This window comes from Canis lupus, chromosome 13 (genome assembly GCF_003254725.2).
Source record: "Canis lupus dingo isolate Sandy chromosome 13, ASM325472v2, whole genome shotgun sequence".
Lineage (NCBI taxonomy): Eukaryota > Metazoa > Chordata > Mammalia > Carnivora > Canidae > Canis > Canis lupus.
In genome coordinates, this window is record NC_064255.1 from 5,504,160 (window position 1) to 5,521,150 (window position 16,991).

Consider the following 16,991-nt stretch of genomic DNA (forward strand, 5'->3'; position numbering starts at 1 on the left):
GAAGAAGAAAAAGAAGAATCATTTCCAACAGATAACTTGCTCTTACCAAAGCCCTTGGGGGTTCAGGTCTGTGTTTGTTGCAATCTACTAGGTAAAGATAAGAATATCTTTAAGGTAATCCTGAAAATATGCAGGTGGAAAGGGAGGAAAAATATAAAAATTAATAACTTTAAAAGTCTAAAACTTGATTAAAGTTGTATTATTTTTATCAGTTTAGTCAAATCTTTATGTCCCCAAAATTATTTTTCTTACCATTTCTAATCCCTAGCTAGTTGGATGTACATCAATTGTAATTTAAAGAGAGAGAGAGCTAAAATTGTTTTTGCACATAAATTTAACTGTTTTTACACACATATATACACATGCACACACCCTAGAGCTCTGAGCCAAAGGAGAATTTCTTTTTTCCATATTTTAGCTGATGGAAGCAACAACTATTCATTTCTTGATTGTCTCATAGATATAAATATATCTCGGGCAACCCTCTTGGCTCCCCTCCCTTTTTGGGAGCTTTATACTCTATTATTCAATACTGCTCAGTAAACCTTGCTTTTCTGCCCACATACATACATACACACACACACACACACACACTATATACATATATATAAATATATAATATATATTAAATATATAATATATATGTTAAATATATATATCACTTTAAGTAAAAGATCTACAGTTAAAAACTTAATGATACATAATTTTAATGGAATTTTAGAAATGTCATATTTTTATGTGTGATTAATCTTTGAATTCAAAAGTTTCTAATTTTAGGTTCCTTTTTTCCCTAACATCTGTTATTAGTTGCCTAAGGCTGCCATAACAAAATGACACAGACTAGGTAACTTAAACAAAAGAAATTAATTTTCTTATAGTCTGGAGGCTTGAGGTCCAAGATCACTGTTGACAGATTTAGTTTGTTCTGAAATATCCCTCCTTGGCCCCAGATGGCTATTTTCTTGCTGTGTGTTCACATGGTCATTCCTGTGTGTATTGGATTAGGGCCTGCCCATATGACCTCATTGTACCTTAATTACTTCTGTAAAAGTCTTATCTACAAATACAGTAAGATTCTGAAGTACTAGGAATTAGGACTACAATATATGAATTCGGGGGATACACAGCTCAACCATAACCTATCTTTACAAAATAATTAATGGTCTTTTAAAATAACTTTGTTGCCTTACAGAAGTATATTTGATTATAATATGAATAGAGTTTTTAAAGCAAGTAACTAAATATAGCTATTTTGTTTCAAACTTTATGACTTTTAAAAATTTTGTTACTTTTTCTATTTCTCCAACTACACTGTCAAATCCTAGGAGATGAAATATTTTGTTTTTGTGTTTGCAAGTTCATTTAAATTTTTTTTCTTCATGACAAAACCACATTTAAATTTAAATATGGTTTTCTTGGTCATAATTTTATTCTGACATTCAAGTCGTGAGTCTTTTTTCTTTACATATATTTGTGAATTGCTGCCTACTACTATATAACCACATGTCAGACCAAGGAATCTGAAGAGGATATTTTTTAATTGTGAAGAAGTCATTTAAGATTACTAACAAAGCAATTTATATGTTATAGAACACTGTAAAATTACAGAAGAAATTGTAATTTCTCCCTTTTTAGTAAATATAATTTGCTTAAAAACCTGACAAAAGAATTCAAAGTAACCTGTATACAGTGACCTGCTGCTAAAGGGTCAATGTATGGACAATAGTTGCTATTGCCAAGAGCATAATTTCTTTTAGTATATTGCCTAAGAATACACAGGGAAAACATTTTCCTTTTTTCCTCCTCCTACCAAAAAATTTATTCATTCACCTTTGCTTTCAACAAGCCTCCCGAGTTGCTGGCTTGCTAACAAGTATACCTTACAAGGAATACAAGGGATGAATAATATGGGTCACCAAGAGAAGAGAGAACTTTCTTTATAGAATCAGGGAGGATATGGGAAATACAGAAGGAAGAAAATATGATAAGTACAGCAGAAACATTATTTCCAACTCAAATTCCATGTAATCTAGAAGCATTAAATATTTTCAGATAAAAAATGATAACTAAGAATATTCAAAACAACAGAAATAATGAAAATATATATACCTTCTGAACCAATCATGGCATTTATAACCTCTTAAAATACTTATATTCTGCCTTATATGATAAATACTTGCTTATTTTTTATCTTAAGAATGAGGACTATTTTTTTCATCCTAGTAGTAGTCTCTCTAGTGGCAAGCACTTTGCTTTGACTATCATAGGCATTCAATGGGATATTTTTGTATGAATGAATATGGACATCGATGCTAAGAAGGGAGCTAAAGTGTCAAGGGTGGTATATGTTTGGAAAAGGCTTTAGAGGAAGTGAATGTCAAGTATTTTGTACCAAGGTAAGGACAAGATACAAACTTCGGGAGAAGGGGTATGTAGGTTATTGCATGAGAGTCAGAAGCAAGTTTCTAATAGACATGTAATTATTGGTTTGTGTCTATAGTAATCATAGTAGGAAGAATACTGAGAAAAAATTAGAAGATTTAGGCTCTAATTTTTATTCTACCACTTATGTGATAAGGCTTTGGATAAACTGCCCAATAGTTCTTCAAAACCCAGCTTTTTCTGTGTAAAAATTGAGGAAACTTGGTAATCTATGAAGTGCTACACAAAAACATGGTACACTGGAGGCTGCATTTAAAAAAATATTATGTATTAATATTTGGGTTTTAGGCAACCTCGTTAATTAAGAAAATCATTTAATCTCAAGGCCTAATATTTAAAATTAGGTTTGAAGTAGATTTTTTATTTTATTTCCTTCATCTAAGTGATTCATCAATCTCTGGTCAGGGTCAGGCTCTCTATTAGATGTATTCTCACAAAGGATTGAATCTATGTATATTTAAATTAATTTATGGCATATTAATTATGATTCAGAGAATAAATTTATATAATGTTTTAGCCTATTACTTCACATAAAATAATTGATAGCTAGGTTTGAATTGACACTTAATTGAAAATCTTTAGTCAATGAGGCAGTCAAGTGAGCGTGGAGCTGTCTACACCTATAATTTCAATTTAATTTGGCTAATTATAATTTGAACATGTCTACAATTTTATTCTGTAACAAAAATTAGTTGTAATTTTTCTTCAGTTGGAAGAATTACAGATATTGCTTATTAGCAAAACAAACCCACTAATGTTTTCCTAAACATGGAATTTTGATTATTTCTGTTTCATTAGTTTTGAAGATTGTAAAATAATACTCCAGTCTGGAAATAATAGAGTTAACCAATAAGAACTTTTGGCTGGTGATCACTTCAGGAGATAGAAATATTGTGTATAAAGGGTACAGAACTCGACTTGGCACACGAGAGAGCCCAGTAATGAGTTATTTTTATTATTTATTGTACATGTGATGCAGAGATAAAAAAAGAAAAAAATCTTACAATTGAACTTCATTCTCATGGATGAACCAAAATACACTAGTTCAATACAACTTCCTGACTAACAAAAGAAAATGGCTGTGATTTTGTGATTGGCTATTTGCAGGTCATTTTCATGACCTAACATACTCATGGTATGTTCAAGATCCAGTCATGTAAGAACATGTTAGTTCTTAAGCCCATTACCATTTTCTGCCTACTCTCTCCCCTAAAAGATGACCTGAATTTTAAATAAATTGTAAAAGGGTTATTTCAGTAGGACATAAAATCTCTTTATCTTTTTATTAAAGTTAGTTTGCAAGATACTATTTTTAAATTATTTTCATGTTTCATTTATTTAAGATCTATCCAGTTATAAGTAGTGTTGTATTGCTATTTTTATGCCATTTTTGTATTCTGATTATATATGTCATTTTAGGTAGAGTTTTTAAAATTTCAGAAAAGGAAGAAAATCTTTATTCTGAAGTAGATACTTAAAATGTGAGTATTTTAAAAAGAAATGACTTAGGTTCTATGTATGCTTGCCTAGTATCCCATTAAACATTAAATTATAGTTCACATTTTTTAATGAAAAGAAATAGAAAGACTTCAATACTAAGAGTTATATTAAGCTTAATCAATTCACTTCTCTATTTCTTAATTTTTACATGTATAAAATTAAGAAGCTAGATTACATGCTCTCTGAGGTTACTTTTAGCTTTAAAATATTGTGATTTCTTTTTAATGACTCAGTGATGAGCGAATAACTAAAAGTATGTTTCAGCACCAAATAACTTTCCTGGGCTTTTTTTTCTTAAACAAAGGTTGGTTATAGGTGAGTCCTCTTCTGTGTTTCTGAACTTAATTTTAGGGGACATTTAATAGCTTTTTCTTTTCTGCAACTCAGAACTGCATGCCTGGTGTGTCTCTGAAACTGATCAGCTGTAATTCTGGTTTCTGGTTCTGTAACACTAAAAGAAAAAAAATTCCCAGAGAAACGGTCAAATGAATAGCAATAAAACAAAGAACTGAGTGAATGGAGTAAGGACGGGAGAAAAGGAGAGAGTAAGGAAAAAAAAAGAGAATTTGAAAAGGATGGAAGAAGGAAGGCAGGCAAGCAAAATCCTTCCAATCTAAGAGTTCATTATTAGGGAAACACAGGTATATAAGTGATGCTCTTACAAAATAGGCTATGATAACTGATATGATAAAACTTAACCATGGAAAGGAAATATAAGAAGAAAAATATTTATTTGGTTTGGAGAAATCTGGGAATACATTGTAGAATAATATATGAAGTGAAGGACATGTCAGGCAGAGGGAGAGCTAAAGCAAAATTGAGGAAGCATATGAGCACAAGATGTATGTTTAAGGAATAACTAGTATAGCTCTTTAGAATTAAAATATACAATATTAGAATATAAGAATGGAAATTACATATTAGAATATAATGGACAAGTTGGCTCAACCAGATCACAGAGGGCATTGAATCACTCAGTTAAAAATCCAGAATGCTCTTCATTATAACCATGGGCTTTGAAGATATTTGAAGAAGTCACCAATATGAACAAATATGAATTCTAATAGTAAACTTAAGATGCATTTGAAAGGGAGATTAAAGACAAGAAGTCCTATTCAGAGGCTCCTGCTATAGTCTAAACAAGACGTAAATGTTATTCCTTGCCATGTTTTGACTGTTGCCTCCATCCCAAATGGTCTTAATGCAAACACAACTGATGCTACTCTATCTTCTCACACCAGGAATGGGAGTAGTGGGCCTCTTCCAGATTTTCAACAGAATGTCATTACATCTGTCCTATTCCTGAATTTGACAGGTCATGGCAATTCTCAGACCCTTTCAGGTGGTTCAACACTTGGCAGCAATTCAGTCTGCTATTTAGCCCCCATACTCTTAGATACCAGTACCTGGAGTTCCTCTATTGCTATCTAAGGTACTAATATTTGAAAAGGCACGCCCCCCATATCCCCAGTCCATTAAATTTGTTGTTTCTGTCTGCTTCGCATTCCTAAAACCTTTGCCCTGATGCTGTGTTCTTACATTTTATTTCTGTTGCAGCTTTTGAAATGCTAGCTTGCCACTCAATATCTGTAAGGTCCCCACCTTATATCCTAATAAAAATATAAATATTCTCTCAAAAATATAAAAATCATAGCAAACCATGGAATAGTTACAGATATTTAAAAAGGACCAAGTATAAAGGATTCTTATGACCAAGGAGAGCTTCTTTGTGATCTTTCTCAGTTCTAACTAGATCTTACAGGTTTCTTATCTGAGGGTTTGCATTTGGTCACAGTAATGGTACCAGGGCTTTAACACTGACTCTTGGGGAAGTCTGGGCTTAGTGGTTTACACTGGCATCAGGCATTCTGTTCTACCCTCTGTTGCATAGCTATAGATGAAATGTTGTGTATATCACAATGAGGTATTGTTATTAATATACTTAATGGTCTGGGAAGAACAGACTTTGAGAACATTTCTTCATTGAAACAGAAATTTGAGATGACATTTGTTGGAGATACTACTAAATAATATAGGACAAAAATAAATGTAAGACTCATTAAGGCCATTGAAAAAGAAAAAAAACTCATGTACCTTATGTGAATATATCTAAATCAAAAGATGACTAAGGTTAATACTTATTATCTATAAACTTAAAAAATAATTCCTGTCTGAGGTGTTGGGAAAAGAAAATAATATGTAAAATATTTGAAAGCTGTTTGTAAACCTATAAAAAGTATCCACATTTTAATAATTAGTGTTACAGTCATGAACTATTACATTCCCTGGTTTAACTTTCCTTGATGCCAAGTATGAGCATAGTTACTAAAAGTAACCCAGGTTAATATTTTTAAGAATAAGAAACATGAATTTCCAAGTCAGGTTTGGTGTGATTCTACTCTGAGTAAATAAGCCAACCTGGTGTCAAAGGACAATGCCTTATTTTTTTTTAGTGAGATATGGAATTAGAAACTTATTTATAAAGTTTTTGTAGCTCTTTTCAAGTTTTTTTTTAGCCAAGACAAAATGTTTGAGATGATAGCTGAATGATGATGAACACTAAGTATCACAGTCTAGAGTTTCTTTAATTTCACCAAAACTATTCCTAATTATTTTCATGATATAAGAATATTTACTGTGTGTCAAGACCTGTGATCTCATTTGAAGCTCATATCAGGCACAGAGAAGTTAAGAGACTTACCCAAATTTACACAGCTACCAGTAAGTGAGAGACCAGGTTACACATACCCATATTTCAACTCTGTAGCCCATGGTCATTATGATACACTGCCTCTTACCATCAAAATTAGATGACCACATTATAGACTTTATCAATATTGTTAGAGAATGTGCCTTTATACCATGAAGTCAGAAAATATTTTTTCTGACCCAGAATAGGCCGAATGGTTTGTATTTACATGTTCATGATTAAAAAAAAAAAATCCTGGCAAAGTTATCTGAATAAAGAATTTTTTTTTTCACAAACAAGTTCCCAAACAGCAGCCCAGGCCTGATCCCACTCTTTTAGGAGCCAAGCTTCCTATTCGTAGAGTTTGTCTTCTGGCTCCCTGTTCTTAGAGTAGGACATTCATGCTCATTGTCACAGAATGACTACTGCACCCCTAAGCCCATGGTTTTAAACTCCAATTAGATAGAAAAGCAAAGAAGGAAAGGCAACTGGCCATCCCAGCTGAATCACTCTGCTCTAATAACTCTCTCCAACCCCTACCTCCAGGGCTCTACTCTGAGCTAGGGGCATCCCTTTTCAAGTCGCAGTTTGGGGCTAGGGAGGAGACAGGCTGGATCCAGAGTCACAGAGACCAGACTCAAGTCAAATGATCACCCCGGCTACAAGGAAAATGGAAAATGAAGTTGTTTTGTTTTGTTCTTTTGTCATTGTTAGACTACTGAAGTAAATCTGGATTTGTTTAGTAAAGAACGAAAAAAGAGAAAGAATATTGGTAGACAGTCAGCAGCAACTATGACCAATAAATAGGAGTAGTAGATTTGAATTACCAACATGATAGACCAAGGAACCATTCATATGCCTCTAATAGCTAAATATCCAGGTATTTGTTACTGTAAAATGAATAAGTGATATTTCCTGACTAATTAGATTGGAGAATATTGAAGAAGGAGAAATCAAAGGTAACTCACAAATTTTCTAGATTTTAGTTTGATATTGAGCCTATTAAATAATTCAGGAAATGTAGGAGATACAGAATAGCTGGTTTGGGGTGAAAGAGAATAAATTTGGTTTTGGCCACATTGAATGTGATGTACCTGCAGAACAACATATGGAAGATGCCGATTTAGCACCTGGAAATACAGGTGTGAAGTTTGGGGGATAAATGAGAGCAGACGATATGGATTTATTAGTAATTAACTAACAGTGAAAATGCACAGATAATGGACCAGATCATCCTGGGGGAATATACATAGTGAAAAGAAAAGTGGACTATTGATCAAAATTTGGGGAAAATATAATTTAAAATCAGGTCAGGGAAAGTAAAGCTGGCAAAGGAGATTAAGAAGAAATAGTGACAGAGCCAGGAGAGAAACCATGAATGATATTATCTGAGAAGCCATTTATGGAAACATATCAGAAGGAGAGAGGACTTCAATAATATTAGATGTAACAGGGATCCCTGGGTGGCGCAGCGGTTTGGCGCCTGCCTTTGGCCCAGGGCGTGATCCCGGAGACCCGGGATCGAGTCCCACATCGGGCTCCCGGTGCATGGAGCCTGCTTCTCCCTCTGCCTGTGTCTCTGCCTCTCTCTCTCTCTCTCTCTCTCTCTGTGACTATCATAAATAAAAAAAAAAATATATTAGATGTAACAGCAACATCAAGAAAAAAACTGAAGAAAATACTGGCTGGTAAATTAAGATATTATTGGTGTTTTTTGTTTGTTATTGAGAACAATTTCAGTAAACAGTAGATTAGAATGGGTGAAACATTATGGATTCTGAAGAGAAAAGTGAAAAATGCATTTGTTAAGAGCAAAAGCATGAGTTCTGTAGGTACCTGAGATCTGCAGATCTGGAATTTCATTGCAGAACTGGCATTTCCGTTTCTAAAAATTGTGAGACATTGATGGAAATAAATAACAGATGATGAGAGCAGCTGATTACTCACAGACATGGAGTTCCCACAGAGGCAAGCCTTTGGGATCATAATAGACTAGTAGCAATAATTCCTCCTCTACAAATTCTCCAGAAAAAAAATTAATCTTACAAGTTTCCCTCAGACCAAAGAGAGTTGGCTCTTTAGTAAGTCTTGGCCTATAGGCTAATGGTGACTCTTCCTACTAGTATGTTTTTTTCCCCCTTAAGCTATTCTTGCTATTCCATCTTTCACAAGATTTCCCTGGATGAGTAATTTACAGATACATCTTATTGTTCCTTACTGTTGTCTCCTGGTGAATCTCAGTGAATCCTACAAACAATGCATATATTTCTAAATCCCATGCTTGGTAGTATACACCAAGTCTGCTTTTGGTGACCACTTGGTAACTTGAAATTAGCCATGGTGGGAACATTTATTCCTCAGAAATTAGCAAACTCTGTAAAGAAGAACTTCTTCCTCTTGGATACCTGGTTGTTTAACATGAGTCAGCACACCGCTGCCTACACTCACCACAGGGAATAAGAGAATTTACATGACTAAATTTTATTCAGCTATCTTCTCTGACTTAATGCTTCATACTGGAGATAATACTCCAGTATATAGTCCAGATAAAACAACCATTCCCTTCATTTCAATTCATTACACATTAAATGAGTTCCTACTACATGTCAAGCAAGAATCTAGATAATGGGAATACATACTAAAATAAATAAGACAGTCATTATTCTCAGGGAGTTTAAAATCTAGGCAGGATAGATAGATGATAGATGGATAGATGGATGGATAGATAGATAGATAGATAAGGTGTGTGAGAGATGCATTATAAAATCGAAAAAAAAAAAAAAAGAAAAAGCATGAATAACATAGTGTAGGAACACTCCAGACAGCGACTAACTCTCTTTGAAGGAATGAAGAGTTTTCTAGTTTCTTAGGGGTTTCATTTGCAGAATATTGTTTATAAGGCTAAATCTTAAATTAACCCTCAGTTTTCTATAGCTTTTCCTCAGTCTCTTCTCCCTCTCAAGTAGAGACCTTATCACACAATACCCTCTTTAGGAGTCCTATCTAAACAAAATTGGCTCTAACAGATTTTTCCACAGTGCAATGTTCATATCAAAGCACTGATAAGAACCTTGGCTAGGCCAGAAGGGAATAGCTCCTCAAAGGGAGAGTTCCTGCAGTTGTGGTACTATCAAAAGACAACAGGGCTCTCTTTGAATTATGACCTGAAATACTGTAAAAATAGGTTAGCAAAAGCAAGAGCTTTTGCTTCTTGCTTACATGATTACCTGAAGAAGGAGAAGTGCCAAGACTCCCCCTGCTCTGTTCTTGTCTCTTGACCCCCAAACTGGTGTTGAGAGCCTGGTCCAGAACGTCAATTCTCCTTTACCTTCCAAAGATTATGTTTGCCTTACTTTTTCTACAGTTTTATGATCTATTCTTTGTGTTTTCTCTCTGAATGTGATATGAATATACCTCTAAATATTTCTTGGTGACATAAAACTTATTTTTCTTCAAATTTGGACTATTTTCCTACCTGATATTTTGCAATAACCAAGTCTTGGACTAGATTTCTAGGCAACAAATTGCAATTTTCTCATGAAATTTAATAAATCAAAGATAAGCAGTGCTCAAGGGAACTCAGAATCCCACCCCCTTGTTTTGTTCAAGAAGTACATATATAAAACTCAAACAACCTGAGTTTCTCAAATGCCGGTGGAGAAATCCAGCTAGGAAATTGCCTAATCTAAGAGCTTCAAATGAGTATACTGGAGAAACAAAAATCTTATTTTAGGAATTTGAATTTACTTTTTTCTCAGGAATATTATTCTAAAAATTTAATAATAACTTCCTTTTAATAGAACTTTGTTGATATGCTGTTACTTTCCACTATTGTCAGATGAGTAGAGAGAACATTAACTTTTCTAGGCCATTTAAGAACTCTTTAGAGTCTGGAACATCCTGAAGAATAATTATTTCCTGTAAATTTTTCTAGTTCATGATCTACTTAATAGTAATGTACAAAACATCAAAATGCTGTCGGGAAAAGCTTCCTTTACTCTCTTCCAAGATTTTAATGATCTCCTATCAGGGCACAATTTTCAGCTGAGATCATATAATCCTATGCAATAAATCTTCTTTGTTTTTGTTCCATTAAAAAGAATGGTGAGCATATCATCCATTGTTGATCTGTCAGCTGTAAACTAATACATGCTAATTGTTGAAAACATTTTTTATTGTATGGTGCCAAGACAACACAAACCATTTTCTAAGTAAATGAGCTTATTTGCATTCATAACTACCTTGGTACAATAATTTAGCTGCTTCTATTTCACTGTTAAATTATAACTTTTTTTTTACCATAATTTAGGAAAAGAAAAAAATACATTTAGGAAATCTTTTTTTAAAACGAATCATTTTAAAAGTAAACTTTAGTATCATGTCCTTTATTACCTTGATTTTTGAGAGTTTTTGGAGTTGTATATATGAAGATGTTATATTCTAAGTATATTCAAAATATGTTCTTCTGAAGTTCTATTTATAAAAAGATTTTTTTTCTATTATTTCTCACTTTCTATAGTTCTCATTCTGTTTATCATGTGTAAATTTGTAACAGAAACCTGACTTATACCCTAAAGGTAAACAGACTTAGTTCCTTGGAAGTAGAGAGAGAAAGGCACTTAATGCAAGCCTTGAGAAGGTAGTAGAATTATCATCAAACTAGAGCTGTTAGCTAATTTGTATTCTTTCTTTATATAAACTTTTCTACTCTGTGTCTTTTTATTTAATGACTTTCTGCTTTAGGCACTGGAAATGAGCAGTTACTGTGCTAAGCACATTACTGTGTATTTTAAATATAAGTATATTCATATCTCTTACTCCTCACAAGAATCTTTAAAATGAGATTTATCCTTGTCTTACTGGCATGAAAACTAAGGCTCAGAGTTTAAATTAAATTAAATTAAATCTTTGACTCTTAGGTGTGAAGAGAGTTACAGAACTAAGGAAGATATTATCCTGGCCCTTAGGAGCTTATATTCTAGTAGAGGGTTTGAAAATTAAACATGAACACACAAATACACACACACACACACACATGCACACACCTTACCAAGAGACAGCACGTGTTGAATTCTATAAAACTTATAAAACTATGTGGTAGGATCTTATTTTCCCCTAAGTTTTGCATATCCAAAATTTTAGCTCAGCAAACTCCGTTATCTAAGAGGTCTTAGCCAAAGATATGTGCAATGTACACCATGAGTGTTTTGTTTTTTAAACCAAATTCTTAAGCCTTAAGCTAACCTGTATATACCCTATAAATCTTAGCAACAGAACTAAAAGTCATGACAACTCAAAAAGACAAAGGATAGAGTATGCAAAGTCAGAATCCTAACTAGTGAAATATAAAAGTCAAGGAAGATTTAGGATTCAGAAAGGAAAGCATAGCAATCAGGCAAGAACCAATCAGGGAAACACAGGATACACAGGTACAAGTCGGCTTTGGATATTGACATAAAGTATCAGAGACAGATATTAAAAATGAAGCATGTTGTGTGTTAAACCAGAAGTGTCATGCATTTCCTTCTGAGATAAAGCTATTTCTCATCCTGTAGCTGGGCATCAGTTCTCCATAAAATAATGGGATATGGATGAATCTGGTCAAATGGGGAAAGTGAAACCTGAGGACATAGTAGGAATCAGTGGAAAAATTTGGTTTAATATTTTAGTTTTGCTTCATAAGCATATTCTCTGGAATGAATCTCTTGGGTATATGTAAAAATGGTTATATCTTTGTTATAGCTTAGAGCAGTCTTAAAATAACTTATTTATTTTGTGGTATTTTTACTTAATGTTTTTTTTTCGGTGAAGATAGACCTGGAATTGATACTAAACCAAGTATTCAACTATGACCAAATCATTGTCATCATCATCATCATCATTTGTCATTTATTAAACACTTGTGTATGTCGATATTGTGCTAAGTGCTTTGTTACATACATTATCTTATTTAATCCTTGCAGCAAACCTAGGAGATGGGTACAGTTGTTGTCCATGTTTTAACAGATAAAAAACTTGGACTTATAGAAATAGTTGGCCTGAGATTGCAGACCTAATCATTTATGTAGCCAGGATTCAGACCAGCAATTCAGTCTCACTCTAGAGCATGTGCTCTGGTTACATTATTATTTCTTACTACCTCTTAGAGTTAAAACTTCGGATTTTTCATTTGCTTCTTAGTACATATTTTACCTCCTGACTAACTTAGATAATGTTGGATCCACCCATTGGAATACTGTTCCACACAATGGCTGAAGACTTGTCACTTAAATTATTTTTAATATTTTAAAGTGACTTCAGTTAGAAAAAGAATACCATGGACTAAATGTTTTCCAAATAAATTCACTGTAAATAACTACTACCATTAAAAAGCAACATGAGGCTTCTATTTACATAGATATTTCCAGAAAAAAAAAAAAGCTATTTTGGCAGAACTTGTGTATTCTTTTTGATACTTGAGAGTTTTATCCAACAAAGTGGAAAGTTAAAATGGACTAAAAAAGGCCAATATCCCACCTAATTTGAATATATATTTCTAGATTAAATATTTGATTATTAAATTTTATGGAGCCCTGAAAATAATCCCTTTATTTTACATCTGAAGAAAATGATCAGTCATTAATTCAAATATATATAACTAGACACTGAGAGATCGTGGGGGGGGGAAAAAACAGATTATTTTAGTCTGATTTAATGTTTATACTACACCCTATTGCCATTCAGTTTATCTTAGCCGAATGTTTATATCTATCTAATATTTGAAGTGAATTGTTTGTTATTCTTACGGGACGGATTATTAGGTAAAGATTCTTCAAGTCACAGTAAATTGTTTATATAAGATAATCATCTTTTTAAGGCTTTGTGAAATTTGCTATTGTGTATGATTAGAAAAATCTCTGTTGCAAAATCAACCAAATAAGGATGTTTCAACATTATGTTTGAAGTGCATATAAATAAATATCTATTAGCAGATATTCTGTTAACCCACTGGTAGCCATCAGGTAGTAATGATAAAATCATAATACTTTATTTATATTATTAGATAGCAGATATTTGTTATTTCTAGTTTTCAAAACAACCCTGCAAGGGAGATGTTATCCCTATTATTTTGTAAACAGGCTTTTAAAAGTCAAGTAATTTGCTCAAATTCACCCAGCTAGTAGTTTTCCTTACTCCAGGTTTTCCAGACTCCAAAGTCTGTTTTTTTTTTTTTTTTTTACATCCCCAATGTCATTAACATAAAGCATTCATGATGGTTTTCAATTTACCAGAGTATTTGAACACCCAGAACACCCTGCACGCTGGCCTGTGCCAGATAACTATTTGATTATTTCAATTCCAGGAAGTTTGAACTATTATAAATAATAATGACTTTTTCTAGTATTTCTAGGATTCATCAAAATTCCAGCAACCATTCAAAAATTAAACTCTCTTTTTTCTTGGTTTTTCTTTAAAAAGTTAGTGTTTTAATAATTAGATTTTATATTATCTCTAGGTTTTCAGTGAAGCATAATGGATTACAAGAGAACATTGATGACTACTAAAATTGATCTTTATAAGTTACAATGGTAACTTCATCATACTTTTTTTCAAATTCTACACAGAAATAGAATTATTCTACTTCCTTATATTATGTTTATTTCCCAGATTTTACCTAAATGTTTTTCCCTGAGGCCATTGCTATTGTGAAACTTTTAATGGCCTTCATTGGGGTGTGGTGAAAATGCTCTAATTGCCTTTGCTAAAAACAAGAGTTTCATATAAATTGAATTTTTCTTTTAGGATAATTGCCATTCACTTTTGTTTTATATGCAACTGAGTGGGGTTTTGCAGTATCCTCTGTGGACAATTAAAGTGCTGAAATAGGAGAAGCTAATGATTGCTTTGTGTGGTAATACTGACAACCTCTGCGTGTTTGTCAATCTGTGTTAACAGTATCGATCAGGATGGGATCCTCATAGAGGGGCAGATAATATTTCCACTAAATCCTCGGACAGTGATGTAAGTGATATATCTGCGGTTTCAAGGACTAGTAGTGCTTCTCGTTTCAGCAGCACGAGCTACATGTCTGTCCAATCAGAACGGCCAAGGGGAAACAAGAAAATCAGGTGAGTGAGGGGGCTTTAGTAGGAAATTCTTCTAAATTCTTCTAAAAATATTTTAGAAGGTCTTTGTTTTTACTTTGGATAAACATAAGAAAAACTTGATTTTGAAATGGTTAATGTGTGTCATTAAGGCAATAAAAACTTCTGAACATATCACTTTTTATTTTATTTTGGTCTATATTTGAACTACTTGCACAGAGAAGTTTTATAGAACATAATAATTTTCTTACTAGACTACTTGACATAGTATCGTTGAGTTATTTTTTCATGTTTTCTATTTTAAAAGTAATTCTGTTATTATTATATCTTTACTGAGATTAAAGTGATGGCTAAGTAAAGATTTGAATTTGTTAATGTTCCAAAAAATACGAAAAATAGTATTTTGGAGGGCTTTTTCTTCCTAGCTTAATACACTTCAGTGATTCAAAATACATAAGAATATTACTTTTTTAGTAAGATGCTCTCCTATTCTCCTGAAACTTTTATAAATGCATGGAAAAAGTCCTCAGCTTCTCAAGAAAATTTACAAATGTAATAAATGTTAGTGTAATTTTCACTTATCACCTGACCTGTAGATTTTATGGGCACCTAAGCTGTTTTTTTTTTTTACTCTCATTACATCAGAAAAAAAAAAAATTTGTAATGGAAACTACAACTTTTTTCCATGCAACTTTGTGACAGGAAAATATGGTCTAAAAACAATTATGACTAAGTGCTTCTCTGGTATAAACTGGGGAAAAATATTCAAGTTTTAAAAGACAATTTTTATTTATGTTTTAGTAGTTTTCATTCACTTCTATTTAATTTCATGTGCATTTTTTTTCTTGACTTTGTCTTTCTTGTTTGTGTTTATTTGCATGCCTTCGATTTGTGTTGCTTTCAAAAGGCCAAAGGGAATAGAAGAGGGAGGGCAAGAAGGGGATAAGCATGAAGAGATAGTTCATGAAAAGGAAGAGGTAAAGGAAGAAAGACTTAATGAGAATGAGAAAGGGACAGAGATCACAGAAACATGTGATAAGGAGAAAAGCAGAGAATCAGGAGACGAGGAAAAAGCACAAGATAAACCTGAGCAAGGGAAAGAAAAAGAACAGTGGAATAAAGAGGATTTGCAAGGACGATTTTCACAAGATGATGACAGGTAAAATTTGCTTATTTGTGTAGACGTTTCCCATTAGTAATGTAGTCCTTTTTTCCTAATCCTAAAAACTATTTTGCCATTTACATTTGGTTTATTTTCTTGTGTTTTATCTGTTTAGCTTCTAATACAACTAATTCATATGTTGGCAAATTACAGATCAACAGAGCAAACAGATTGATTTACAAAATAGTCTTTAATTTGTATCCACTAGCCCTGAGGGTCTGACTTATTTGGTTTTCTTTATGACTAGCTGAATCAAATGTAAGTTTCCCTTAGTTCCTTTCGCGTTAATTGCTGTTCATCTTCTCCATTTATAGAGTCAAAATTATTAGAATGAGATTCTGAAGAGACTGAAAAAATTTAGCTTGCTTCATAAAAACTATTAGACACTGGAGATTAACTTTTAAAATGAGTGGTAAAATAGTGAGCAAAAAGGTAAGCTTTGTTCAGTCTCTGGCTCCCTTGCACCTTAGTTTTCTGGTAGGTTCCAGCTCAGTTTTGAGTACTGAGGAAAATGGCGAATCAAGAACAGTGCTCTTTGATACTCTGAAAAGGATGGATGCCCCAGGGTTTGTTAGAAGGCAGACATGTTGGGTAAGGTCCCTCTAAAATTCAATCAGCTAGAGAAACTGCCAGAGAAGGAACTTTGAATGGGAAAGAAAGGGGAAAAACATAAGCAGCAAGGTATAAAAATAACTACGTTTTCATTTTCATGAAACAGAGACCAAGTAAGTATGAAACTCTTTCTTTATGCATTGTACTAAAAGCCAAATCAGGACAAGTATGCAGTAGATTTCATCTTTCTGCCTGAGGATATGAGGCTTCTCTAATTAATTGCACATCATGTCCATTTTGGAGGAATTTGGATTTCTAGTTGTCAATCCAAAATTAGCTTTTGTGTTAGTACATACGTTGGCTTCATAAACACACCTTATTATAAGCCAAACTTTGCATTATTATATCAAAGCCCAATCTCAGTTTGTACTTAATCATAACTAATGAGAAAGATAATCGAGGGACAGATGTTTATCCCTTTAGTATACAATTCAGTGATTTAGTCTAGGACACTTCACTTTTTGTCACCGATTGGTATATTTAACTATATCTGTGATCAATG

General features: G+C 33.1%; 1 protein-coding gene across 49 annotated transcripts in view; it reads left to right on the forward strand.

Moving 5' to 3' along the window:
* Nucleotides 1-16,991, forward strand: part of RIMS2 (regulating synaptic membrane exocytosis 2) — a 580,920-nt gene that overhangs the window by 429,335 nt on the left and 134,594 nt on the right. For 19 of the 49 annotated variants that reach the window (XM_049093313.1, XM_049093322.1, XM_049093320.1 and 16 more), the window contains one exon: nucleotides 14,567-14,739. The exons of 23 other annotated variants lie outside the window; for them this stretch is intronic. In XM_049093313.1, the coding sequence (XP_048949270.1) occupies nucleotides 14,567-14,739 (173 nt within the window). Of the gene's footprint in view, nucleotides 1-14,566; nucleotides 14,740-15,622; nucleotides 15,875-16,991 lie in introns of all 49 variants that reach the window. 7 more of the 49 variants (XM_049093308.1, XM_049093310.1, XM_049093309.1 and 4 more) reach the window with 1 other exon arrangement.